Genomic DNA, 25,841 nt, shown 5'->3' with positions numbered 1-25,841 from the left:
TGCACATCACGGAGCGCATGGCGCGGCACTGGGAGGGCAGTCTGCGCGAGTACTACGCCGCGCAGCTGTACGCGCTGCCGCAGCGGGGCCCGCGCTGGCTGCGAGCCGTGCACGCGCGCCTCACCCGCCGCCCCACTGCCGCGGCCGCCGATAGTGGCGGCGCTAGTGAGGACGCTGGCGACAGCGGTGCCGCTACCGGCAGTACTGTTGCCAGAGTCGCTGACAAAGAAGACACCGACAAGACTGAAGGGGCCGCCGCTAGTGGTACCACGCGTGTCGACAGCGACGTTTCTACTGTTGACGCACACACTGTAAGTATACACACAATCGCACCGACACGTACGGCTGTGTGTGCGTGTGTGTGACGTGTGGCTGGCGCGGTGTTGGCAGTGGTGGCGACGCGTGTGGGCGGGCGGGCTGGTGGCGGCGCTGGTGGCGGCGGCGCAGGCGCGTGGCGCGCTGTGCTCCACGGCGCTGTACACGCTGGTGCGGCGCGAGCTGCGGCGCCGCGTGCCGCTGCCCGACCTGCACGAGCTGTGGTGAGTGTGTGTAGTGGCGGTGTGCCTGCAGTGCCCGCAGTGCCCGTGCTCACACGCGCCGCGTGCCCGCAGGGTGAGCGTGCAGCGCGCGGCGCTGGAGCAGGTGCGGGCGGCGGGGCGCGCGGGGGACGCGGGCGCGGTGCCGGCGGAGGCGGCGCGCGTGGCGGACCTGGTGCTGCTGCACACGGACGTGGCGGCGCAGCGCCTGCTGGACGACGAGAGCGTGACGCTGCACGAGGAGGCGGCGGCGCTGCACGCGCTGTGGCGGCTCGTGCAGCGCCACGCGCTCGAGGACGCGGCCGAGCCCCTGCGGCTGGCGCGGCGCTGGTCGCGCGTGCACCGCGACTACTGCGCCAGGTGCGTGCTACGTGCTGTGTGTGTGTGTGTGTGTGTGTGTCGCAGTGCTCTAGTGACAGTGTGTGTGTGCAGCGGGCGCAGCGCGTCGCTGGTGGTGCTGCAGCGGCGCTGGCACGAGCTGAAGCTGCAGGCGCGGCGGCGGCTGGCCGCGCACTGGCGCCGCCCGCTCCCCGCGCCCGCGCCGCTCCCGGCCACGCTGCCTCCACTGCCCGCGCCCATACATCTCGCCATTCTCAAGCGGTCAGTACTGTACACTTGTTTGACTATCCCTTTTGAAGCTAGTAATATGTATATTTCAGTCTTTCGAAAAAGCTTTTCGAACATACATAAAGTCTTTAAAAATAACCGATAACTTCAAAAGCTTCTGAACATATTTTAATCCTGTAGATTTACTCCTGGCCTTTGACTACATCGAATGATCCAATAATCAACTGAGAAAGAGTTGACTGTTCATTGTAACTCAAGGCATCATATCGTTCTCCTAGAAAGTACATCTGTTCAGATGGAACTTACATGAAAATAATGTGTAAACCTTAATTACACATTGCGCTTTCATAGTGTTCCACAAGGCAGCATTCTTGGTCACCCACTGTTTGCCATACTGTAACGTTGGGTATTTAGTTGTAGGTAGTAGGATGGAGATAAAATAATAATAATAAATTTGAATAAATGTTCTATATTGAATAATTGAGTGAGATCGGCAGAGCCGGGAGTGAGTTTAGAATATCGAGCGCGCGTAATTTCTGGCCCGCCTAAAGGAACACCACTATCCTGTATAGTCAGGCAGCTCGGCAACGGTCAGGCGGGGTAGGTTTGCAGCGCGCTAGTAGATGCCGGACGCGTAGGTAGATGCAGGACACGTAGATAGGCACGGCACGTAGGTAGGCAAGGGCACGCAGTAGGCGCAGGAACGTAGGTAGGCACAGGCACGTAGGCACACTTTAGGTAGGTGCACTACGGTAGGTGCACTGGAGGTAGTCGGGTACTTGAACCCCGATCTGGGGATTACCTACACTGACTTTAAAAGTATTTGTAAAAGCACAATATGTAGATTGGTTTAGATTAAATTAGACGCAATTTAATCGCGAGTTAAGACACACCTCAAAGTACTATATCGGCTCGCGCGCGGCGTCGTGCTGGTGTCCGTCTCGCCGCTCGCGATTCTCCGCCGTCCGCGCTCGCGTCGCATCGGGTGTACTATGCCAAATCGAATGACAAATAATCGAATATCAATTGATCGACCACTATAAATCGAAATTCTAAATACTCGAACATTCATAATATCGAATGGTTATTAAATCGAACATTCAATACATCGCGTAGTCAATACATCGAGTGTTCAAAATATCGAACGTTCGTTTGATCGAGCGTTAAATGCAAAACATATTCATCCTATCGAAAAATCCTTATTTTTTATGAATACAAGAAAAACTCAAAATTTACTTATAAATCACATTTTAATCTTTAATTCTTATCTTTTAAAGGTACATTTTAAAAATTTGTGTGAATTGAAAAGGCAAACGCGGGATTGGGAAGACCTACTTTACAAAAAAGAGGCAAAAGGGATGATAATGCGATAGAAAAAATGTTAAATAATAATAAAAACTACATTAAAATATGATTTATACATAAATTTTGAGTTTTTCTTGTATTCATAAAAAATATGGATTTTTCGATAGGATGAATATGTTTTGCATTTAACGCTCGATCAAACGAACATTCGATATTTTGAACACTCGATGTATTGACTGCGCGATGTATTGAATGTTCGATTTAATAACCATTCGATATTATGAATGTTCGAGTATTTAGAATTTCGATTTATAGTGGTCGATCAATTGATATTCGATTATTTGTCATTCGATTTGGCATAGTACACCCCGTCGCATCATAGTAGGGATAGTTCACCAAACCGGTTTCCGTCACCCGTCAACGGCGCGCGGCTCGCGGCGCGCGGCTCAGCTATAGTGTAAATCTAGTATTATTTAATATAAAAAGTATTAAAATATAACGTACAACGTTACAATACGAAAAATTATATGCACATAGTGTCTATGTTTTGTTTGCTGCGAACTCGGTCATAAATCATTAAATAATAGATAGGTTCAGCGAGCGATTCAAACAAACTAAGAATTAATCATTAATGTCATAAAGCGTCGAAATCAATTGGCTTTAGTTGGTATAGCTTGTTTTCCATACACTGATGCACTTTCTTTGCATTTAACGCCAACTCTTTATAACGCTATAAAATGCACGGTCTATTCAGTCGTTATACAGGAATGAATTTTATCCAGTGCGCAAACTTTGTCAACTTATAGTTAAATAAGTTTTATAGATACGTATATTTTTATTTTGTAGTGTTTTAGTACAAAAAAGAAAAGTAATTGATATCGAAAGATGTTTATTTTGTAACCGATAGTACGGTCACAGTCGTCATAGTATGCACGCCGCGGCAACGCGAAACCGGTTTACTGACGGAGCTCCGCTCGGCGCGCGTAAGAATAGTTGGTATCCATATTTTGCTGATTTTAGGGCGGACAAAAGAATGAAAAAAAAAAAAATTCATGTAGATATGTTCTGTTAACGATTCTGGACCACCAGTTTTTTTTTGCGCACTGCTTAAAATTCATTCCTGTATAGAGGTTACACTGTATCGATTCTGCTACGAGTGAGCGGTGACTATGGTCAGTGAGCCCGTGTGCTGCAGGTACCCGCACGTGGCGACGGACGCGCAGGTGTCGTGGCGCGAGCTGGTGACCGAGCGCCGCGTCGTGCCACAGCCGCTGGTGAGTCTAACTACAACTACGATATTAGCACTTACCGTCTATGTATGCCGTGTGTGACAAATACTATGTCTATGTGATGATGATGACGTGTGATTGACACGTGCTTGACGTGGACGGTTGGTGTTCCTGCTACAATACATACGACACAACACACATGCTACACATTGACACTCTAATGTTCAGCACAAGCAGTTACTCTCGGACGACAGCGCCGATGAAACGGATAGAGAGCTCTCCCCGGACAGCCACGCAGTCACGCCAGCCAGCGACGCAGTAACGCCGGCCGGCGACGCAGACACGTCGGCCATCAGCGCAGACACGTCGGCCATCGTCGCAGACACGCCAGCTATCGGCGCAGACACGCTAGCTATCGTCGCAGACACGCCAGCTATCGGTGCAGACACGCTAGCCATCGTCGCAGACACGCCAGCTATCGGCGCAGACACGCTAGCCATCGGCGCAGACACGCCAGCTATCGGCGCAGACACGCTAGCCATCAGCGCAGACACGCCAGCTATCAGCGCAGACACGCCAGCTATCAGCGCAGACATGTCAGCCATCAGCGCAGTTGCCCCAGCCATCAGCACAGACACGCCAGCTATCAGCGCAGACCCGCCAGCTATCAGCGTAGACACGCCGGCCGTCAGCGCAGACATGCTGGTCACCAGCGTAGATACGCCAGCCATCAGCGCAGACGCACTCAAAATAATAACTTCAAGTAGGCTTATAAATATATCTGTTTTTAACGACTTTCAAATAAATCGCATCCGTAGAGCGGTATGCTGTACTATATCTTTGTACTATTTTAGCTCGCGACGACATACAAGCGTCACTCCTGGAGCCGCCCGACATCAAGCCTGATCTACTTGTACCGCTCAACATCGGTAACTCAATCACCATTATTGCTTTACTAATATTAAATGTAGGAGTTTTGTTTCTTTGCTTCTCTTTGACGCTACAACGACTGAAGCGATTTGGACGAATTTGCGAGCGATTTAGTGTTTTATATATTACACGGATTAAAGTCTCAACTTGCCGAGTTACACATTCAATATATGGATATTCTGGATCAGCGGGATAGGTTACAGGTTTTTGTAGGTTCTTTTAGTGAATGTAGTGATGCTCATGAGAGGGCTTTGAGTCGCATTACTGAACTGGAGACAAGCTTAAATGATGCTCACAAGTCGTTGACATGCTTCAAGCAAATTCAAGAACAACAAGAAAGTGATGACACTCATCGCCTTTTTAATGAGCTTGTTGCATCAAATTCACTAAATATGAGTCACAAAAAAATTAAAAAATACATTAGAATAAACAAATTGATTCAAAAAATAAAGAGAGTGTGTCATAAACAAAAATCGACTTATAAATTAAATAATTTACTTAAAAGTAAGGTTAATTTAAAACAACAGTTAAATTTGTGCACTAATCAACTTTTACAAAGTAGGCTAATGTATGACCAAGATACACAGGTTCTGCAACAGGAGATGCTTGATCTGCAGCGTGAGTTAACAAAAATTACACACAATTATGAGGCAGCCAAATATCAAATTAAGGCACATATTCTGGCTACCGATGAGCTGCTCCAGTTAGGTAGTGAAAATATGGACCGTCTTGATTCTCTTAAAAACAAATATAACAACTGTACTTGTTCTCAACCAACAGTACAAGCTGACCTACAGTTAACAACGCCTAGTACTATGCAGTCAGCTGTGAACAGTGACACAATACCACCTTGTGTCGCTGTTCAGTGCATTATTCCACCATCAAGCATTTCACATAAACATAGTTCAGGAAATCAAAACTCATCACAAATATTTTCTGATAGATTTGGTCTAGGTTTTGGTAAATTGGTCTCTCAATACTGTAAAAGTAATATAATAAACAATTGTTCACCCGGTGCCAGCTACAATGAGATTATAGAAAGAATTAAATTGACTAATCTTAATACCACTTCATCTGCCATTATGCTATTTGGAGATAGTCTAGCAGTCAATAAACAAAATATAATAGATTGTGTTGAATTAATGATAAAATTAAATAATGAAACAAATTGCAAGTTTATCATCTGTGCCTTACCATATTCTAAAAATTTTACTGAAGAACAAAATCAGTACATATTTAATTTAAATCTATTAATGTACAATACAACTAGGCATTACAATAATAGAATAATGTACTTTGATACAAATAAATTTATAAATAATTTTGTAATGACAAATGATACAATGTATCTTAGTTTTTATTATAAAAGACAAATTGCTATATTGATAGCAAATAATATACAAATTGACCCGGGTTCTACTACGGTAACCTCTTCTTTTAGTAACATTAGTAGTTCTACTAATACAAGTATTGATACACCTGATAGTTTAAACTACATGGTGCGACAAAGGGTGGGCCACATCAACTGAATGTTGTACATCAAAACATTCAGGGCCTTTCCGGCAAGGATCTAGAATTAAGTTTATTCATTGAGCATTATATGGTACAAGTAATGTGCATAACTGAGCACTGGCACAGAAATTCTGAAATAATATTCCTTAATAATATTAATTACACAGGCCCCGCAGGGCATCTGAGGCGGATGACGGGGAGTAGCGACCCCGCGGGGCTATATATCCGAGTGCTCCAGGGAGAGTATACTATCCCCCATCTCCGGCTTGCCGGAGTGAAGCATGACGGGGGATAGGTCTTCCGCCTCTTGGCTTGCCTTCACCGGCCGGTCAGAGTGGAGTCGCTAGAGTAGGGTTAGCAGCCCGCTCGGAGGGTAGGTGCCTCGTGGTAAGTGGCGAGTGGGCCGGTGATGCTGGACCCACAGGGAGCGCGTGATCTGCGTTTAAAGTCCGCCGAGGTATCCTCACCCTTCAGCCGCTCATGTACATGTTGCCCCCTTGTTGCGATTTAGCGACTGATTCCCGGGGGCCCAGTAAGTGAGTTGGCGAGTCTCCACCTGCCATTTTTACGTGTATTTATTACATTGTTATCGGCAGGTGCCATAGTTCCCGTAGTTCCCCCATTCCTAGTCCACTAGCATCCCATCACAATAGCCCAAGTAGTTTTCATCCATAGTTAGCAATAGTTTAGCACAGAACCGGGGTTTGTCCTTGGGTACATTTCTATAGTGTATACAGGGATAATCGTCGGTTTTGTGTCACCATTTCATTAAAGTTGTCTCAAAAGGGCTTCAGCGTGTTGGCTTCGGCCCCACGTTCGCCTCCCAAAAATCCGGGACTCTGTAGTCCCGAGGTCTGGTAGAGACATACAAGATAGTAATTACACAGTACAAAGTGCGTTTGTTAGAAAGGAAGCCATCCATGGTGGCTCTCTTAACTGTAAGGTTGCTTAACTTATTTAAATCTTTCAACTTGTTTAATTTATTTCTAGAACCAACAAGAATTACGGCAACCTCGTCAACCTGTTTAGATAATATATTTAGTAATTGTACCGCCACGGAGACTGATTACCAATGGCCTTCCTTCCGATCACCGTGGTCAACTGGCACGGTTTCCTGATAGACAGCATAAAATCAAACGGGAAATAACATGTCGCCCCTTAACAACCAGTCGTTTTAATACTTTCAAAAATAATATAATTGCAAAACTAGGCTATGAGATATTAGATAATGACAATCCCCATTTAATGTACGGAGCTCTGTTCGATATCATTAAATATGAATTTAATTCTAGTTTTAAAACCAAAACTTTCGTAATAAAAGAAACGGCTAATTTCAATGAGTGGGCTACCCCCGGCATTTACAAGAGTAGAGCTAAGTTGTATGAGCTGTATGAAATGAAAAATTATAAATTTGATGAAAATTTTATTACATTTGTTAGAAATTATTCCAAATTGTTTAAGAAAGTCTGTCATGCGGCAAAATCAATGTATTTTAGTAATAAAATCAAGAACAGTAATAGTGTAATTAAAGCTACGTGGAATTAAATTAGGAATTATTAATTAATTAAAGTAGGAATTATTAATAGTGAGACTGGAAAAAATAAACAGCGTGATACTCGATACAAAATCGTTAATGAGAATCAAGTTTATGAGAAAGATTCGGATGTAGCTAGAGAATTTAATACCTTCTTTTCTAATATTGCAATAAAGACCACTAGCGACTTAGACTCCTCTACCACCAACGCAGAAAAACTTTTACGAAGTAGTGTTAGCCAATGTGAAGCCACATTTACTTTTAGTTATATTACACCTCATGATATAGTTAGAACCTTCAAGTCATTAAATTCAAAAAAGACAGGTGACTTGTGGGGTATCTCTGTAAAAGTTATAGACTGTATTATTGTCGATATTGCACCCTATTTGGCTAGTATATTTAATGAGTGTATTGACTCAGGTACCTTTCCCGAACTTATGAAATACTGTAAGGTTATACCACTCTTTAAATCAGGGAGCAAGAATGACCTAGGCAATTTTAGGCCGATTTCAATTTTACCCGCGTTAAGCAAAATTTATGAAAAAATCATTTTAAATCAGCTACTGCGCCATTTCAATTTACATAATATTTTACATGCGGAACAATATGGTTTCACTAAGGGTCGCTCAACAACGGATGCCGGAGTTGCTCTACTGAAGCACATTTATACCGCGTGGGAGAAGTCGCAGAATGCAATTGGGGTGTTTTGTGATCTTTCTAAGGCGTTTGACTGCGTCCAACATGAAACGCTTACCCAGAAGCTTAAGTACTATGGCATTAGAGATAGCGCACTTAGTGTTATTAGCTCATATTTAAGCGGCAGAATGCAATGTGTTGACGTTAATGGTGTCAAATATTCCAATCTACCCGTTTGTTTGGGCGTACCGCAAGGCTCGATTCTAGGGCCATTTTTATTTCTTGTGTACATTAATGACTTGCCATATTATTTAAAATCATTGTGTGATGTAGTATTGTTTGCTGATGACACGTCTCTAATTTTTAAAGTTGATAGGAATAGAATAGATTTTGATGACGTGAATTCGTGTCTGTCGTTAGTAACGCACTGGTTCACAGCCAATAATTTGGTTTTGAATGCGAAGAAAACCAAATGTATTAAATTTGCTTTGCCAAACGTGAAAAATCTCGGCCCCAGTGTAGTTTTAAATAATGAGGAAATTGAAACGGTCCAAGCTACCACTTTTCTAGGAATAACTGTAGACTCCAAAATTCAATGGGGTGAGCATATAACTGGCCTCACGAATAGACTAAGCTCTGCTGCGTACGCTGTCAGAAAGGTAAGAGCTCTCACCGATGTAGCCACGGCGCGTTTAGTGTACTTCAGGTATTTCCACAGTGTTATGTCTTACGGAATTCTTATGTGGGGCAATGCTGCCGACATAGAAAATGTCTTCGTGTTACAGAAGCGTGCTATCCGTGCTATATACCGACTAGGTACTAGAGTCTCCCTAAGGGAAAGGTTTAAGGATATTGGTGTTCTGACTGTGGCGTCTCAATATATTTATGCCAATATAATATATGTAAGGCAAAACATAGAGTTATTTAGTAAAAAGAGTGACGTGCACAATTTCAACACCAGAAATAAACATAAATTAACCGCATCTAACTATCGATTGCATAAAGTGCACGGTTCGTTTGTGGGCCTTTGTATACGCATTTATTATAGAATCCCAGTTCATTTGCTAGAACTAACGGACAGTTCTTTTAAAATCAAAATTAAGGATATTCTGATTAAAAAGGCTTATTATAACATTAATGATTATTTCATAGATACACGCAGATGGCAGCTCTGAAGTGGACAACAAGTGTTTTATATATATATATATGTCACCGTAAGATTACAAACATCGTTAGATTACAATCTATCTCGAGAGATTGTAAACTGTCGAATTATTGTAAACCGTAACACCTGATTGCAATTTAACGCATTATTTTTCGCTATATTATAATCTATCGATGAGAAATTGTCAAATTGTCAACTGTCCGAAAGCTCTCTCTGATTGGTCAGTCTTTTTGTAAGATCGAGAGCGATGTAGAGTGGTCAAATTGTCAACTGGCGTAGAACGGAATGCATCTTGCGCGCTGATTGGTAGAACGTCAAAAAAGACAATGTTCTTTGCAACTCCCGGTGTCACAGCTCTTTGACGTGCAAAAATAAGTGGTGGTTTAATTTTTTATAAAATCAAAAATTGTACTTAATTTTTAAGACTCAAATTACACACAATTAAAAATTGTATTAAAAATTGAAGTTAGTGACGAAAACGAATCGCTGCAAAACCGACTCCACGTAGTCTTGTCTGCCCTACCCCTAGAGTGCAATTCAAAACCGCGTAGGCGCGGAGGAGCGAGGCGGCCTGCGAGCTGAGGCGCAGGTAGTTTCAGCGCTCGCCGCCGCGGCTGAGGCTGGCCGGCTCGGCCGGCCAGCAAGCCGAAGCTGCGGTGGTGAGCGTGAAAACCATCTGCGACGATAAGCTCGCATGGGACCGCCGGAGCCCCGCAGCGCCGGAGCCGTGACAGAAGTTATGCTTGCTGCATGTTGCATGCTTACTTCCATGCTGGGTCAATTAATATGGGATGTGTTATATTTTAAACAAAAAACTCAGTAGGTACGAGTTAAAAAATTAGAAGGTAAATAAATATTTTTATGATGTCATTTAATAGTATTTAAGAAGTTTACTGTTAGAATGCATGCTACAAATTTAGATGCAAAAAAATAACCATCATGCTGAGTTGTATTTAGAGTGGAAGATAACTCGTGGCTAAGATAGTATTATTTATATGCTCGACGCTTTATAAATTGTGGCTGACTTAGTAATTTAGAAGGCAACACACATTTTTGGGGGCGAATAATGATATTAAAAAGAAGCCTGTTTAATTAGCACCCCTTTTATTTTATTTTTAAATATTAGTTTGTATTTGAAGACAAAATACCTAACTGTATTTTTATAAGAGTTATTTTTATATAAATTTAATACTTGAAGAATTTTTGAAGAGCATTTATTTTATTTAACTAACTCTACGGGAACTCCATGGGAACAGAACGGCTGGTCGTGATTGGTCGATCTTACAAAAAGACTGACCAATCAGAGAGAGCTTTCGGACAGTTGACAATTTGACAATTTCTCATCGATAGATTATAATATAGCGAAAAATAATGCGTTAAATTGCAATCAGATGTTACGGTTCACAATAATTCGACAGTTTACAATCTCTCGAGATAGATTGTAATCTAACGATGTTTGTAATCTTACGGTAACATATATATTTTGTGACTAATATTGAATTGTATAATTGTAATTTAATTATAATTAAATTGTAATAGACAGCTGTGTTGCTGGGAAGTTTGTTCTTCACCACTTCTTCTTCCCAGCCATAACACTAGGAAGTGGTGAAAGGGGGGCGTTTTGGGGGTGCTGTCATTTTGTATTTTTTGACGTGAAAAAGTGCTAGAATCTAGCCCATTTTCAAGAAACGATTTTGACTTTTGACTTTTGACACGATTATTATTGTTATTTAGCTGCCGCCAGCACACAGTCAGCGGGTGAGCCGGCGCTGCTCGTTACATCACACATCGGTAAGTATCTCTTGCAACGTCAACCTTGGTGCCCTGCACATAAGTAACAATTCCGCTTGCACAGGCGCCGCGCCCAAACACGAGGAGTTCGACACCGACGCGGAAGACAACCTGGTCATCGACGAGTCTTCCAGCAAGCAGCTCAGTCCTGCCAAACCGTTCAGGCGTGACGAGACGTGTGACACTATAGCAGTGCTGCGTAGCATCGACCCCTCCGCCGTCACAGCAGAGATAGTGTTCGACAGCGACGACGACGACAGTGAACCTTCTGTGCAAGACGCTAACGTCGAGAGTCCTCTGCCGCGCACTCGCCGGGCCGAGTCCTTCATCAGCAGCCGCCTGTTCTTCGACGACGACGTGATGCTCGATGACGTCACGCCCGCTGATGACGTCACTAGTGAACCGCTCGAACAGAAGGTGCCAGTGAACACGCCTGCTATCGGTAAGTGTCTCACTAACGGCCTTTTACAATATTGTGTCTGATACGCGGTGTCCTGCGTGAGCGATGAACGCGATGCGACGCGATGCAATACGATGCGACGTAATGCGACGCGATGCTATACGCGACAAATGTCCTACGTGATTTCAGTCATTACGTCTTTTCAAATCATGGAGAAGTACAGTACAATTTTAGATGAAAGTTCATATTTAAAGTACAGACAGCAACATTCTTCCAACTTCTTTGTACTAATAAACGATTTCTATAATGTTTATGTTTTTTGTCCCACAACAATCTTTGTTCACGCACTGCGGCAATCAACGCTTCTGAATAGTTCGTGGTGTCGCATCTGGTCGCCCTCAAAACAAGTATGCGTTACGTCGCGTCTCGCCGCAGACTGTCACATAGGCCGCATGTAGGGAATGCCGTTGAGTTGATCGCGTTCGTCGCGTTCGCAGCGTCGCGTCGCGTCTCGTTCGTCGCTCACGCAGGACACCGCGTTATTATATACCTATCTGTTTATATTTTTAATAACCAGAAGCAGGTTTATCTAACAAAGAAATACTAAGAAATAGATTTAATATAAAAATTAACTAAAATGAATGAAAAGCGTCAAACTATTCTATGTCTTGTCATAATGGCGATCGAGAAGAGAATCGTCCAAGCAGAGGTGCGCTGCTGTACGGCTCTACGTAGTGACCGGCAGCTACACACAAACTGTACACACCTGAATTTCAGGCCGTCACGTTATTGTGACTTTAATGACGTGACGGCCTGAAATACAGGTTTGTACAAACCTACATCACGGAGCCCGCAACATACTCGTATGATTTTTAATTAACCTTTATATAAGAATATACTGTATATTAACTTTCTGTGAAATCTATAGAAAATTTTATGTAAAAAAAAGTTTTCCGTAAATAATTGTTTTATTTATGTATGTATGTATTACATAATGTTATCTTGTTCGTGTACGTGGTTAGACCCGAAGCTGCTACTGGAGGCGCGCGTGTGCCTCGTGCGCCTCGAGCACGCGCCGCGACGCAAGTGCGAGGCGCCGCCCCCCGCGCCCCCCGCGCCTCTCGCGCCTCTCGTGCGCCTGGAGCCACGCGAGACGCCCCTCGCGCCGTGCAAGCGCGAGGCGGCGCCCCTGCCGGCGTTCGTGCGCATCGCGCCGCGCAAGAGGCCGCGCAGCCGCGCCGCCGCCAGCGTGCAGTGGGGTGCGTATATAACACTATGTGCTCACATAGTTCCCGGCTAATTACACACACCTTACAAACTTCCTAGTAACTTCAACAAAGACACAATCCTATTAATTCTACTAATATTATAAATGTGAAAGTTTTGTGGGAATGTAAGGATGTATGTTTGTTGTTGCTGTAACAATATTGTTGAACATGAAGTGATGACTCGCGTACAGACGAGCAGGCGGGCGGGCCCCCGGCTGGCGCGGCGGACGCGGACGCGCGGGAGGCGGCGCTGCGGCGCGTGCTGCTGCGCGACATCGAGCAGGTGCGGCGCCGCAACCAGCTGCTGCTCACCGCGCAGGTCAAGCCCATACCCGCCGTACGTATCCCACTATGTATCATTGCGTACAGGCCTTGGCTCCGCTGACTATGTCATTACTACAGAACTGATTTATGAAATACTTTGCACAATGGATACTGTGTGATTAACGTTATATGTGTGTGCAGACGACAGCGGCGCCCGCAGCCGACGAGCCAGCCGACCACAGCGCGGACGACGACCTCACAGGTACACACACACACACACACACACACACACAAGTACAGACAGCACATCAACCTACTTCAATCTAATCAATTACTTCAATAGATATTAAACTTTATCACAATAAGGACGCCATTATTATTATGATAGTACACTATAATGCTGATATTGAAGGCTCATGTTAGACATGCCAGATCTCTCCGTTGGTGTCGGATTGTCGACCCATCGCGCTATGTGAGTGCACCTGTGTCCAAGCAAATGTGAGCATGACATCGTCGTCGTCATCGGTATAACGCGTGGTGTGTGTGCAGGGTCGGCGCTGGTGCTGCCGAACGCGCTGGAGCTCTCCGACGCGCTCTCCCGGCTCGCGGTGAGTCACACATACTCATTGTGCTTGCATTACTTCTGTAGATAATACACAGAGTATCTCTGTGTACAGATCTACCAGAAGTCAGTTGTGATTCATTTTTATGGAATTTCGAAACATCTAAATATCGGAGTATCGTGATGATTAGCTGTGATTCATCGGGCGGCGGGTTTTTTAAGTAATATTATTTCTATGGTAATTGTGTAATTTTGTGTGTATTCGTTTTGCCGTAGTATATTTTGTTGCGTTGTCGCAGGCGGCGGCGTCGACGCATCGGCTGATAGACACGTCGTACTGCTGCGCGGCGAGACGACACCGCGCCGTCAACGACACGCGACGCCGCATCGGCCTGCCGCCCATCGACCTGCACAAGTACGTGTGTGTGTGTGTGTGTGTGTGTGTGTGTGTGTGACATCGTACTGCTGCGCGGCGAGACGACACCGCGCCGTCAACGACACGCGACGCCGCATCGGCCTGCCGCCCATCGACCTGCACAAGTACGTGTGTGTGTGTGTGTGTGTGTGTGTGTGACATCGTACTGCTGCGCGGCGAGACGACACCGCGCCGTCAACGACACGCGACGCCGCATCGGCCTGCCGCCCATCGACCTGCACAAGTACGTGTGTGTGTGTGTGTGTGTGTGTGTGACATCGTACTGCTGCGCGGCGAGACGACACCGCGCCGTCAACGACACGCGACGCCGCATCGGCCTGCCGCCCATCGACCTGCACAAGTACGTGTGTGTGTGTGGGGGGGGGGGGGACTGGGCGACGGTGATGGCGGGCGCGCGGGTGGAGGAGCGTCAGCGTGTCGCGTCAGCTCAAGTCAACCTTGTGAGAGCGTTCTTGGTGTACATTCATCTGGTTGAAGTCTGGTTTGATTGATGGCGCGTGTCGCGTGTTCATTGATGGTTGTGTTGTTGTGTCAGACACGCGGGCGCGGCGTGCTCGTGCTGCTGCGCACACACGCGCGACTCGGGCGGCGCGCTGCTGCGGCAGCTAGCGGCGTTACACGCACACGTGGCGCGCGTCACCAGGCAGACGCAGGTCAGAAACTTTGTTATTAGCCGCCTACTGATCACTGTACGCATCCCGCACGAGGAGGCCTCGCTCTGTAAGTTGTCTAATCCGAGGCTGCCTCGCGCGGCACCGAGCCACCGTGAGCATCGACGCTCAGTCCAACTTGAGACGCTACCTACCACGCTACCACTACCGCCTTGACTGAGCGCAGCAAACATACTGAGGCGCCTTTGAGTATCGACAAAAACTGACAATACGAACGAACGCACGTAGAAGTGGAATTATGAAGAGGAAAATGTTCCGTAGTTTCAAAACAGCATATTTGTCTTTTATGTAGCTCGATGCTTACACCCCTCTTTGGACTCAAACACACGAGGATGCTAGGACTTTTTGTAGGACAGACAAGCGGCCCGACTTTTGTAGGACTATAGGGTATACCCACTGGGCAGCCTAACTCATATACACTTACAACGAGAACTGAATATAACGTGTAGTAACAACATGTTTCATGTTTCAGACGGAGCCCATCAACAGTAAGTACCACTGCTACGTACATACACCCATTAACCCTCACTATACAACGAAACAGTCACAGCATGCATGTGTGCTACCTTCATATGTGTGTGTCGTTACAATATGTTTGTAACCAGGTACTGGTTACTGGTAGTCCTCTTAAAGTTAATCGAAATGCTTAAAAGTAAAGATGAATCCTATCGCTCGCACGTTATATTGTTTATTTATTTACAGAAAAAAAATCCAAAAATATCTCATTATCGGACTCACTCGCTGCGGAGAAAGATCCCAAAACAACTAAACCCAAGCCGATTTCTATTCCGAAAGACCAGTCGAAGTCAATTCCGACCAGTAAGTTGAGGTCAATTTTGATGAGTAAGAAGAAGTCAATAGCGGACAAGTCGAAGTCAGCCCCGGGCAGCAAATCGAATTTAACCCCAGATGACCAGACGTCTACTCCGGCTAGCAAGTCGAAGTCAGCCCCGCGTAGCGTATCGAAGTCAGCCCCAGATGACAAGACGGAGTCTACTCCTCCGGCCAGCACGTCGAAGTCAGCCCCGGGTAGCGTATTGAAGTCAACTCCAGATGAGAAGACCAAGCCTACTCCGGCCAGTAAGTCGAAGTCAACCTCAAGAAGAAAGTCGAAGTCAACTCCGGCCAGCAACTCGTGCCCGCCAAGCGCGATGGGTGTGTCAGCGGGCGCGAGCGCTGCGTTCGACTCGGCGTACAGCGAGTGGCTGCGCCAGAAGAGCGTCAACACGCAGTACTTCAACTTCCCCCCCCCGCCCGCCGACACCTCCAGGCGCAGGAGGAAGAAGGCGCCTCCCCCTGTGCCGGCCCCCGCCCCCGCCCCCGCCCCCGCCCCCGCGTCCCCCGCTCCGCCCACGCTGGTGGTGTCGCCGCTGTCGGACGCGCGGGGCCGGCCGGTGGCGCAGCCCATCTCGCAGCGCCCGCTCTCCATCCTCGAGGAGTACGCGCGCTCGCTGCCCGCCACGCCGCCGCCACCGACCACCATGCTCAGCGGTAACTGTGCCCATTGCATTACTAGCCTCCGCACATTTATGAATAGTAGCGTATACGTTATTCAGATATATAAGCTATGTTACTGCCAAGTTTCGTCAATATTCATCCTGTAGTTTTTGCATGGAAGATTAACAAACATACATGATTATACATAAGAATGGACAAACTTTCGCATTTATTAGGGTGCTGCCTATCCTTCCCACAAAGTTAGGGTCAACTTATAGTCTTACTGGATGACTGAATACCAGCGTTTTATATGTATGAAGCTACTGCCCATCTGATCTCTTCAAACCAGTTACCCGGGCAATCCGAAACCTTGTCAGACTAACTGACTTCTCACAAGTGTCGAATGTCTCCCATCCACTCAGCGACCGCATTAAACGTTGTTCGAACTTTGACCGATAAATCTGTTTTACAATGACATTATAAGTAAAGAGTAATATTAATGTAGTGTTGTGATGCAGCGGGCAGCACGGTGCTGGTGGCGCTGCCGGTGGAGGCGCTGGGCTCGCTGGCGCGGGCGGTGCGGGCGGTGCGGGGGCCGGGCGGGGGAGCGGGGCGGCGGCCGCGCCTGCTGTCGCTGGCGCACGCCGTGCCCAGCGCCGACGTCATCGAGATACCCGACGACGAGCCCGCCGCCTGCCCGGAGCCCGCGGGCTGCCTGGCGCCGGGCTCCGAGGCGTGTGACCCCGCCATGTTCGCCGACCCGCGCGCCATGCCCGACTTCCTGCAGCAGCTCAGCCGCGCCGCCGACGACGACTCTGAACGTATGTCACATTTATATATCTACATACATTTACCATTACACGTTACCCCAATGCGATAAATGCGCTTTAATTACACTAAAATTATAATTTTACACATAACTTATAAATAATTATTTATACTTATAACTAATGTCTACATCTAACATATTCTGCATGAACACTCCTCAGTTGTTCTATTCCAATGAGTCGCACTGTCTTACTGAACACATTACATGTACGATACTAATACTGGTTACGACATCGGGTTGAGCAGCACCAGCTACTGACAGTGCTAGCTTGGATGTTCTACTTCAAAACATGATGTATGTAGTTAGCATCGTGTGTGTTCGCTCAGACAGCTCCCGACGGAAAGGGCCGAATCCTCGCGTCGACCGAACGAATTATTTGATTGAATGAACTTATTGTTTTGCTGAAGTTTTTAATTCAGAGAAAAGTGAAAAAAATATATATAAAATTAGATTATGTTTTTTGGAAGAAATTAAAAGGTAAACTAATAATATTGTGCATGCGCGCCACAATCAACTCAACTCTTAACCTCCTTCGAAACGAATATCCAATTAGTTTACAAGATAGTTAATAGGTAGATGGCGTTAATTTTAATTTGAGTAGAGCTGCGACGATGTGACATACAGGAATGAATTTTTATTCAGTGCGCAAAGTCAACTATAGTTAAATAAGTTTTAGATACGTATATTTTTATTTTGTTGTGTTTTAGTACAAAAAAAATATGAAACAAAAAATACTACTATACAGATATGTTCTGTTATGGATTCGGAACCACCAGTTTTGTTTTGCGCACTGATTAAAATTCAGTAATGAATGAGAGTGTGATTGGTTGATGTGTGCAGAGCTGTACGTGCACAAGCGGTGTGCGCGCGTGGTGGCGGCGCGGCGAGTGCGGTGCGGCGCGGCGCTGCTCCGCGCGGACGCGGCGCGGCTGCCGCGCGTGCTCCGCGCGGGCGGGCGCACGCTGCTGCTGGCGTGCGAGGCGGAGCTGCCGGCCGCGCAGCCCACGTTCTGGACGCTGGACGAGTTCGCGGTGACGCAGCGCGTGGAGCTGGACGACGACCGCGCCGACCGCGTGCCCGAACACCGCGTCTGTCAGCACCAGCACCAGTTCCAGGTCAGTGTACTTTGTGGACTCAAAATTGCTTAGTGGGCCTTAAGCAGTCCAAAGAACGTTAATGTCGGTCCTGTCTGTGTTCTCTTTGGTGGTGTCTAATTGTTGTCACGTTCATCTATGATAGTGAAGAAATAGAGAATATGCCTGGGTTTTTCCCAAGTCTCCTGTTACTATATAGTATGTTCCGCGCAGCTGGTTGATCTCTTTACATGAGAAAGCCTAGTGGCCTACGTGACGTGGCCCTGCATGTCTGGCAGGTGGTGACGGCAGTATGCGACGGCGCGGGACTGCGTGCGGCGGTGGGTGCGGGCGGGCGCGTGTTCGCGCTGGACGTGCTGCGCGCGCGGCGGCACGAGCTGGCGCTGACGCCGAGCTCGCGCGCCGGCCGGAGCATCTACCGCGCCGCGCCGCGACACGCCATGCCCGGGGACGACCTCTACGTGAGTGCAACGCTCGTACATGCCGCCACACAGCCCGGCTATACACGGACCGCTTGAAGCAGGCGGGAGACTGCACAGTGACCTGCAGAGTGCTATGAACGCACATACGCGAACCGCTCGAACAGTTGCAACTGATTCGAGTGGTCGACAGCTTGAAAATGTTGCCCCTGACTGCTTCAAGCGGTCCGTGTATTGCCGGCCTTAAGTAACAATACCGCGCAAGTTAATTTGACAAGATTCCAGGTGAGATAAAAAATGTATTATTCTTTCCGAAATATATACTTTCGACAAGTGTACTGAATACATAAATAGATATTAAATTCAATTATGATATCACTTAATTAGTGTTCATTCCACCAGACAAACAATCGATGCTTACATGCAGGTTGCACTCCTACTCTCTTGCAAATACATAAAAGAATCAGTTGCCAAGCAACCAAACCTATATTCGACACGTCTTTGCCTCCACGAGGCAACCTTTGACTCCTCGACCGCTCGAACCTCTATTGTCTCACGAGATTTTCATTCTCACTAAACATTCACACTACATACAGTATATACGTAAGGCTGCCTTTTAAGTTCTGTCGTTTGGTAACCTCCCGCGATTTTTAAAAATATATATATATGCTATTTGAATCTTTTTGAATTTAGAATTCGAAAACAAAAGAATGTTTTTAAATAGGTCGAATATTTTTATTGTATCGTCCATTCAAAGGTGACAGGTCGGTTGCAAAAATGGAAATGTGTAAGGAAAATTTGAGTGCGATAATTTTCTACAACTTTAAAAGGGGATTGTCGCGACTTCAGTACTAGAAAGAGATTAATTCTGTATTTAGTGATGTAGCACCATTCCTTAGGACCGCAGAACGCTGATATTTAGAATTTCAACCTGGGCACTCTAGCTTCAGTGACAAGCCTCGTGAAGGTCGTCCAAAAACCGCCATGATGCAAGTTTATATCGAGGCTGTGCGGCAGCTAATCCTCGCAGACGGACATGTAGCATATGGTGAAATAGAGGCATCCGTGGGCATTTCAGGGACCACAGTCAAAAATATCCTACACGAAGAACTTGGCGTAAGATAGATGATCTCTCCATGGATACCACATTTTCTTAGCGACGACCAAGAAACAGCCCTAGTAAGTTGGTGACGTCAAACTCTGCAGCGATTCGACCGAGGAGAGTCAAAGCAGGTCTATGATATAGTTAGTGATAACAAGTCCTGGATATACGCTTATGATCCGGATTCTAAGCAGCAGTCAGCTGTCTAGGTCTTCCAAGACGAGCCAAAACCGACCAAAGTCGTACGCTCGCAAAGCACTTAAAAAAAAAATGGTTGTCTCGTTTTTGGCAAAGGGTGATCGTGTCGCCACTATTGTACTAAAATATCGCGACATGGTTACCGCTGACTCGTATACCATTGTTTGTTTGCCAAAAGTCATCACCGAATTTAGAAAAAACTATCCAAGACTTCGAATGATACTGCACCATGACAATGCAAGTTCGCGCACCGCCCGCCAAACACCGATGTTTTTGAGTTCCCAAAATGTTGTAATATTGGATCATCCACCTTACAGCTGTAACTTAAGCACTAATGATTTTAATACATTAACCAAAATTAAGAAAATTCTTCGTGGACTACCTTTCAGCACACCTGAAGAAGCTGTTGACGTATACAAATCGGCCGTTTTGACTACCCCCACTTTGGAATGGAATAAATATTTAAAAACTGATTTGAATGCATGCAAAAGTGCATTAAATATCGCTAAGTATTCTTAAAAAAATAATAAACGGTAATAACCTATTGGATTATCTATACTTATTTCAAACGACACAACTTAAAAGGCAGCCCTCGTATCAACTGCTTATTCAATTAGCAACACAATCGAATATAATAGTCAGCGCACACTCAACATCAGTTCGTCATTTCTTATGCTCCATTCCATTCCATAATTAAATACAAGCTGTTGATTTGCATGCGTGCCATAGTCAAGGACGTAATTATACTAATGATTCTCAACCCAAATCAACAAAAAAATTGGTACGAAAATTTTTGATTTTAATTTTTTTTCGGAAATTCGTCAATGTCACCTACCCGTTTTCAAACTCGGCGCGTATGTTACTGGCCTCAAAACCGTGCTGCTCCCTCACACAAACGCAAACACAAAGCATACGCAACGATTATTCATTAATTTCATTCATGAAATTGGATTACTTATGAAATACTACGACATTACAATGACAAAAAAAGCAGTGCATATTAGCTATTTCCCGTCTACTGTAATTCCAATCGATTATTTACGTATTTTATGTCCTCCTCCTGAAGTATGGCACAAATGCAAATCAACACCTTGTATGTCACCAGAAGGGAGAAGGTTAAGTATACAAATGACTCGTGTACATAGTATAATGTGTGTACACATGTATGTATGTTCACACAAATATTGTAAACACTTCTATGGGATTTGTTGCCGGCTCTTCCTCTATAAGACCCACTCCTTGGAATCTTTCACCCAGTTATTGACATTTCGTAAGAACCTGTGTGTGTCTAAAGGTAAATATTAAAAACCCTTGCCTTTCCCCAGGGTCTGGAGTTCGAGCTGGACGCGGACGACGACACGTGCGGCGCGCAGTACACCGCGCAGCCAGCCGCCGGCGCTGATGACGTCACCACTGTCTCCGCGCCCGGTAACGTGGCCACTCTCTCGCTGGTGAACGCGACGCCCACGGAACATACCGCCAAGCTAACGAGCCTGCTCGCTCCGGTGACGTCACACGACATGGCCACCGTGACGAAACTGGAACCCACCTGTGCCCAGGCGAGCGCACCCGCTGCTGTCACATCACATGACGTCACTCCGACACTCATAGCCGTGACGTCACAAGACACAACTGAAGACGTCGCTGAAGTCCACACACTCTCTACCACACCTGACACCACCACCCTCACATCTCCAGAAGCTACCAATGAGCTGACGAGCGACCCCGCACTCGCCACCTTACGCGACGTCACTGACGACGTCACTCCGACGCTCACCAATGACGACGCCAGCGACTCCGTGCTCATCACGTCACAGGACATGACCGATGACGTCACTCCCTCACTCGCAACCGTGACGTCACTAGGAACTGCCAGCAACCCGTTAAGCGCACCCGCTGCTGTGACTCAACATGACAGCACTGATGATAGTATGATCGTAGCTGTAAAGTCGCTGGATACTAGCAGTGACGTGACGAACACACACGACACCACCAGTGACGTCACCGCAGCCGTCACACACACTGCCATGGAGAACTAAATGACGAGCGGAGGTGCCGTAACGAGAAATCTAAGGCCTCATTTACGGAGACGCGGGGCGTCGCGCGTTGCGTTGAGCGGCGCGGCCCGCACTGAATTCAAATATATGGCGTTGTATGTGTGCGTTTACGGAAAAGCGATTTTAGACGCGTTTGTTTGTTTGTTTGTTTTTTGCGGCCGAGCCCGCGGATGGCACCGACGCGTCCCACGCGGCGTTTATCGCGGCGGCGCACGCAGCGGCAATTCTCGATGAAGCTATGTCCGAGGCGGAATCTTCTGTCAGTCTTATTTATTTAGATTTGATCGAGGCGAGCGTGCGCCGCCGCGATGCCCGCCGCGTGCTTCGCTACACACTAGAGGATTCGCCGCCACGCTTCCCGTCTCGCTTCTCTATGAACATGGTCGTATATTGCTATAAGTTTGTGTTTACGCGTGCGATGATGCGTGCCGCTTCACGCGCCGCCCCACCGTAAACAGAAAAAACGTTCGACGCGCCGCGAGACGCCACGCCACACGCGACGCGAGACGCCCCGCGTCTCCGTAAATGAGGCCTTAGGAAGCCACAAAACTCGGGTGTTCGGGGGACGACGAACGTTACTAGCTACGCCTTCTTTGCAACCCTATAATTTTTTAATACCAAAAATCGTTAAGAGATGTATCAAAGAACCCAAACGCCTCGTTTGTTTACTAGTAAGTGATCGTTTTTGCCACGCCTGCAGTACGTTACTTGACCTACTTGCGTTATGGCATCTCCGCTCATGTTTCCTTCCTCCGTGGCCACGACAGAGGTTGCGGAATCTGTTCCCGCATCACTCACTCATGACTGGTTAATTTAATTTGGAGGTTTTAGCTATAGAATGTATGTATTAAGAAATAAATATATAAAACGGTATGTTTACGGATTGTCTGGTACCCACGGTACAAGCTTTGCTTATTTCGGTACTAGATGGCGTTGTATGTAAGTATATTATTGTAGTAGTATACAAAGATAGTATTTAATTGAACAAAGTGCCTCATTTAAGTCAGACTGTGGTCTGATCAGACAAAGATATTTTAATTACAGTTCGATAATAGGATCTTCATAAAAGGTACCACTCACAACACACTATTGCATTCAAATCTATGCCCTATAGCGCAGAGCATAAAGCATAGTTTTGTATAAATACAAGTACGAGCTGTTATTTGTTCCAATGCTTTTAAAGTAATTTAGTTAATTAAACTAACTCGGTCTTTCGTGAATATGTGTCTTCCTGAGTCATAGTGACACTAGCGTTTCCTACGGTTTCACTCGTTGCGGGGAACTCCTTCCTGTGCCCGGACGAAATATAGCCTAGTTAGTCTAGTTTACAAAGAGTAAAGAATTTTTCAAATCGTTTCACAGGTTTTGAGTCTATAGATTACCTACAAATAAATAAAAAATCCTGTTTATTATATTAGTATAGACTACAACCTGACACTAGTAGATAGGCAATATTTTTTTTTTTATATGATTATCAAATAAGAAGCTGTAATACGTACAAAGAATTAAATAAATTTTGTTTTCTATCGTGACGCGATGCGTGCAATGTGTGTACGAAATACAATACTTATAATTTTAATATTGTGTGTGTCTTATATTATTATTTCTAAGCGTATTGTGTGTATTCAAATGTATTTTTTTGTCTATTCCTATAATTTACATACTGGAAAGTATAATACTGTATTTTAAGTTAAATGCGTTTTGTATCACAATGTGTGTGTCCCATTCCGGCAACTAGTGTCGGCGACCGGCCGTACATGTAGCGAGCTAGACCAGCGACCATACCTACTCAATACAAGGCCGCCAGGTTTGTATGCGAGGCGTTTCCATCATACAAAGCTGTGTCTACGCTAGACGAACCGAGCACGAGCGGAGCACGAGCCGAACACAATTCGTCTAGTGTGGACCAACTTACAAGCCTCTAACGAGCGCGCTCCGAGCATTTCGTTCGTGCTCGGCTGCGTTCCGCCTGTTGTCGGTTTTGCCCTTGTGACGCCCTTTATAATAAGGGCTTGGTTGGCTGCAACAGCGGCGGCTACTGCAATATTATTAATATCGTCCATATTCGCCAAGAGCCGCTAACTCACTGCGGAAAACTACGTTCGAGAACAGTGAACATTTGTCGCCGCGAACGACGGCTCCGCTTGTGCTTCGCCCGTGCTCGGTTCGTCTAGCGTAGACCCGCCCCAAGGTGTTGATTTGCATTTGTGCCATACTTCAGGAGGAGGACATAAAAAACGTAAATAATCGATTAGAATTACAGTAGACGGGAAATAGCTAATATGCACTGTTTTTTTGTCATTGTAATGTCGTAGTATTTCAGAAGTAATCCAATTTTAATAATGAAATTTATGAATAATCGTTGCGTATGCTTGGTGTTTGCGTTTGTATGAGAGCGAAGAGCGGTTGCCAGTAACACACGCGCCATGTTTAAATAGATGAAATTGAGGGAATTCCGAAAAAAACAATTTTTTTGTTGATTTGGGTCGAGAATCATTAGCATAATTACGTCCTTGAATATGGCACGGATGCAAATCAACAGCTTGTATTATATTTATTAGTAGTTATAAATAAGTTGATTATGATTAACGCAGTCATCAAATATATAATAAAATATGATCTGCCAAGAGTCTACTTCCAGCACTCCGATAAAAAGTATACTTCACCCAAAGATAGTGTAGCTTCCCGACAGTGAAATATTTTTTCATAGCGGTTCAGCAGTTTCGGGACCTTTCGGTACAAACCGTTAAAATATTTCGCCTCGGAACGGTGGATCCACTTACGATACCCCGTAATAATGACTTTACAATACTTTAATTAAAACTTATTTAAGTACGCATTATTTACAAATTATTTTGTATATCTTTATGATTTACTAACGTATTCTTTTGTCTGATTTCTTTATTTCTATTATCTATGTAAAGCAGCACCTGCTCTGCTCAACTGATTTTCGCGCTGATTATTTATGTTTCGTTATGATTAGGTTTGTGGTAACAATGATTCTAATATATTAACACTAAGGCTGAAATGTACACCACTGTTACTTAAACTATATTATTACGATATTACGTTGATTACAAATATCACAATAGATAGTGTTACGTTCAATAGAATCATGTTTATTAGTTGTAAATGGAAAGTGTTCAACAATAATAAAGTATATGAAACTATTTTCACCTTGTTTCATTTCCCTGAATTCTGTATAATAACCACGTTATATGCCGTGTATGTTGTCGAGATGAGTCACATTGTGTCTGCAGGCGACGCCGCGGGGCGCGAGTGTAGCGCGAGTGCATCACGTATGCTAAACTAGACATCAGCGCTTTGACGGGTAAGTGGTTATTTCGTCGCGCGTCGCGTAAACTACATGGTTTACGTGTAAATGGTTTGATATGGGCTCGCAACAAAAATGAGTTTAGATAGGTACCCAAGTATGGCGACGAGACAAAGGGTTGAATCTCTTCGCCCCGTTCTGAGAAGTCACATTAATGGCGTTTGAACAAAAAAACTATTAATAAAGAAGTGATTTATGTCGACTGGAAGTGTACTGAATCTATGAAGCAGCAGATATGACATAGGATGTTGTCACTTCCACTCGAGTGCGCGATGTGTCACGCTGAGCGATGCGAGCGTCGTGACCGCGGGACGCAGGTGGACGCGCCGGCTGAGGAGCGAATTATCTATTTATGTAGGTAGCCGAAATAGCATAGTTCCGAAAAATAGAAAAGTAATGAGTTACAAACTTAGGTACTTACTAGAAACATGCCGAGCCTAATGTAATTATGTAGTTATGAAATAACACGTATTAGGTAAGAAATTATTTCTTTTAGAAGAGGATGGCAAAGCTTGTTAGTGACATTAGATGTCGCTGACGATGCCATCTTATCTGACTATCCATT

At 45.5% G+C, this 25,841-nt stretch overlaps 2 protein-coding genes across 2 annotated transcripts; both read left to right on the top strand.

Annotated features, from left to right (window-relative positions):
* Window positions 1–15,298, top strand: LOC124643221. The gene is made up of 15 exons (XM_047182098.1): window positions 1–311; window positions 391–539; window positions 612–1,136; window positions 3,604–3,682; window positions 3,866–4,400; window positions 4,492–4,566; window positions 11,149–11,205; window positions 11,270–11,647; window positions 12,628–12,859; window positions 13,065–13,210; window positions 13,339–13,399; window positions 13,687–13,745; window positions 13,999–14,239; window positions 14,671–14,855; window positions 15,279–15,298. The coding sequence occupies exons 1-15, from the start codon at window positions 18–20 to the stop codon at window positions 15,296–15,298; spliced, it is 3,036 nt and encodes a 1,011-aa protein (XP_047038054.1). The 5' UTR covers window positions 1–17.
* On the top strand, window positions 14,259–25,114 carry LOC124643419. Its single transcript, XM_047182406.1, has 8 exons — window positions 14,259–14,475; window positions 14,671–14,788; window positions 15,279–15,294; window positions 15,509–16,297; window positions 16,762–17,064; window positions 17,913–18,187; window positions 18,445–18,627; window positions 21,211–25,114. The coding sequence occupies exons 4-8, from the start codon at window positions 15,646–15,648 to the stop codon at window positions 21,922–21,924; spliced, it is 2,127 nt and encodes a 708-aa protein (XP_047038362.1). The 5' UTR covers window positions 14,259–14,475; window positions 14,671–14,788; window positions 15,279–15,294; window positions 15,509–15,645; the 3' UTR covers window positions 21,925–25,114.
* Window positions 25,115–25,841: the final 727 nt, after the last annotated feature.

This window comes from Helicoverpa zea, chromosome 27, assembly GCF_022581195.2.
Source record: "Helicoverpa zea isolate HzStark_Cry1AcR chromosome 27, ilHelZeax1.1, whole genome shotgun sequence".
NCBI lineage: Eukaryota > Metazoa > Arthropoda > Insecta > Lepidoptera > Noctuidae > Helicoverpa > Helicoverpa zea.
Note: the sequence above shows the minus strand (reverse complement) of the source record. Positions and strands in the feature narration are given on the sequence as shown.

Coding starts and splice junctions, on each gene's coding strand:
- LOC124643419 (XM_047182406.1), top strand. CDS start 15,646: ATGAGTAAGAAGAAGTCAATAGCGGACAAGTCGAAGTCAGCCCCGGGC. Junction 16,298..16,761: donor ACCGACCACCATGCTCAGCG/GTAACTGTGCCC, acceptor GTTGTGATGCAG/CGGGCAGCACGGTGCTGGTG. Junction 18,188..18,444: donor AGCACCAGCACCAGTTCCAG/GTCAGTGTACTT, acceptor CATGTCTGGCAG/GTGGTGACGGCAGTATGCGA.
- LOC124643221 (XM_047182098.1), top strand. CDS start 18: ATGGCGCGGCACTGGGAGGGCAGTCTGCGCGAGTACTACGCCGCGCAG. Junction 1,137..3,603: donor CATCTCGCCATTCTCAAGCG/GTCAGTACTGTA, acceptor CGTGTGCTGCAG/GTACCCGCACGTGGCGACGG. Junction 3,683..3,865: donor GCGTCGTGCCACAGCCGCTG/GTGAGTCTAACT, acceptor TCTAATGTTCAG/CACAAGCAGTTACTCTCGGA.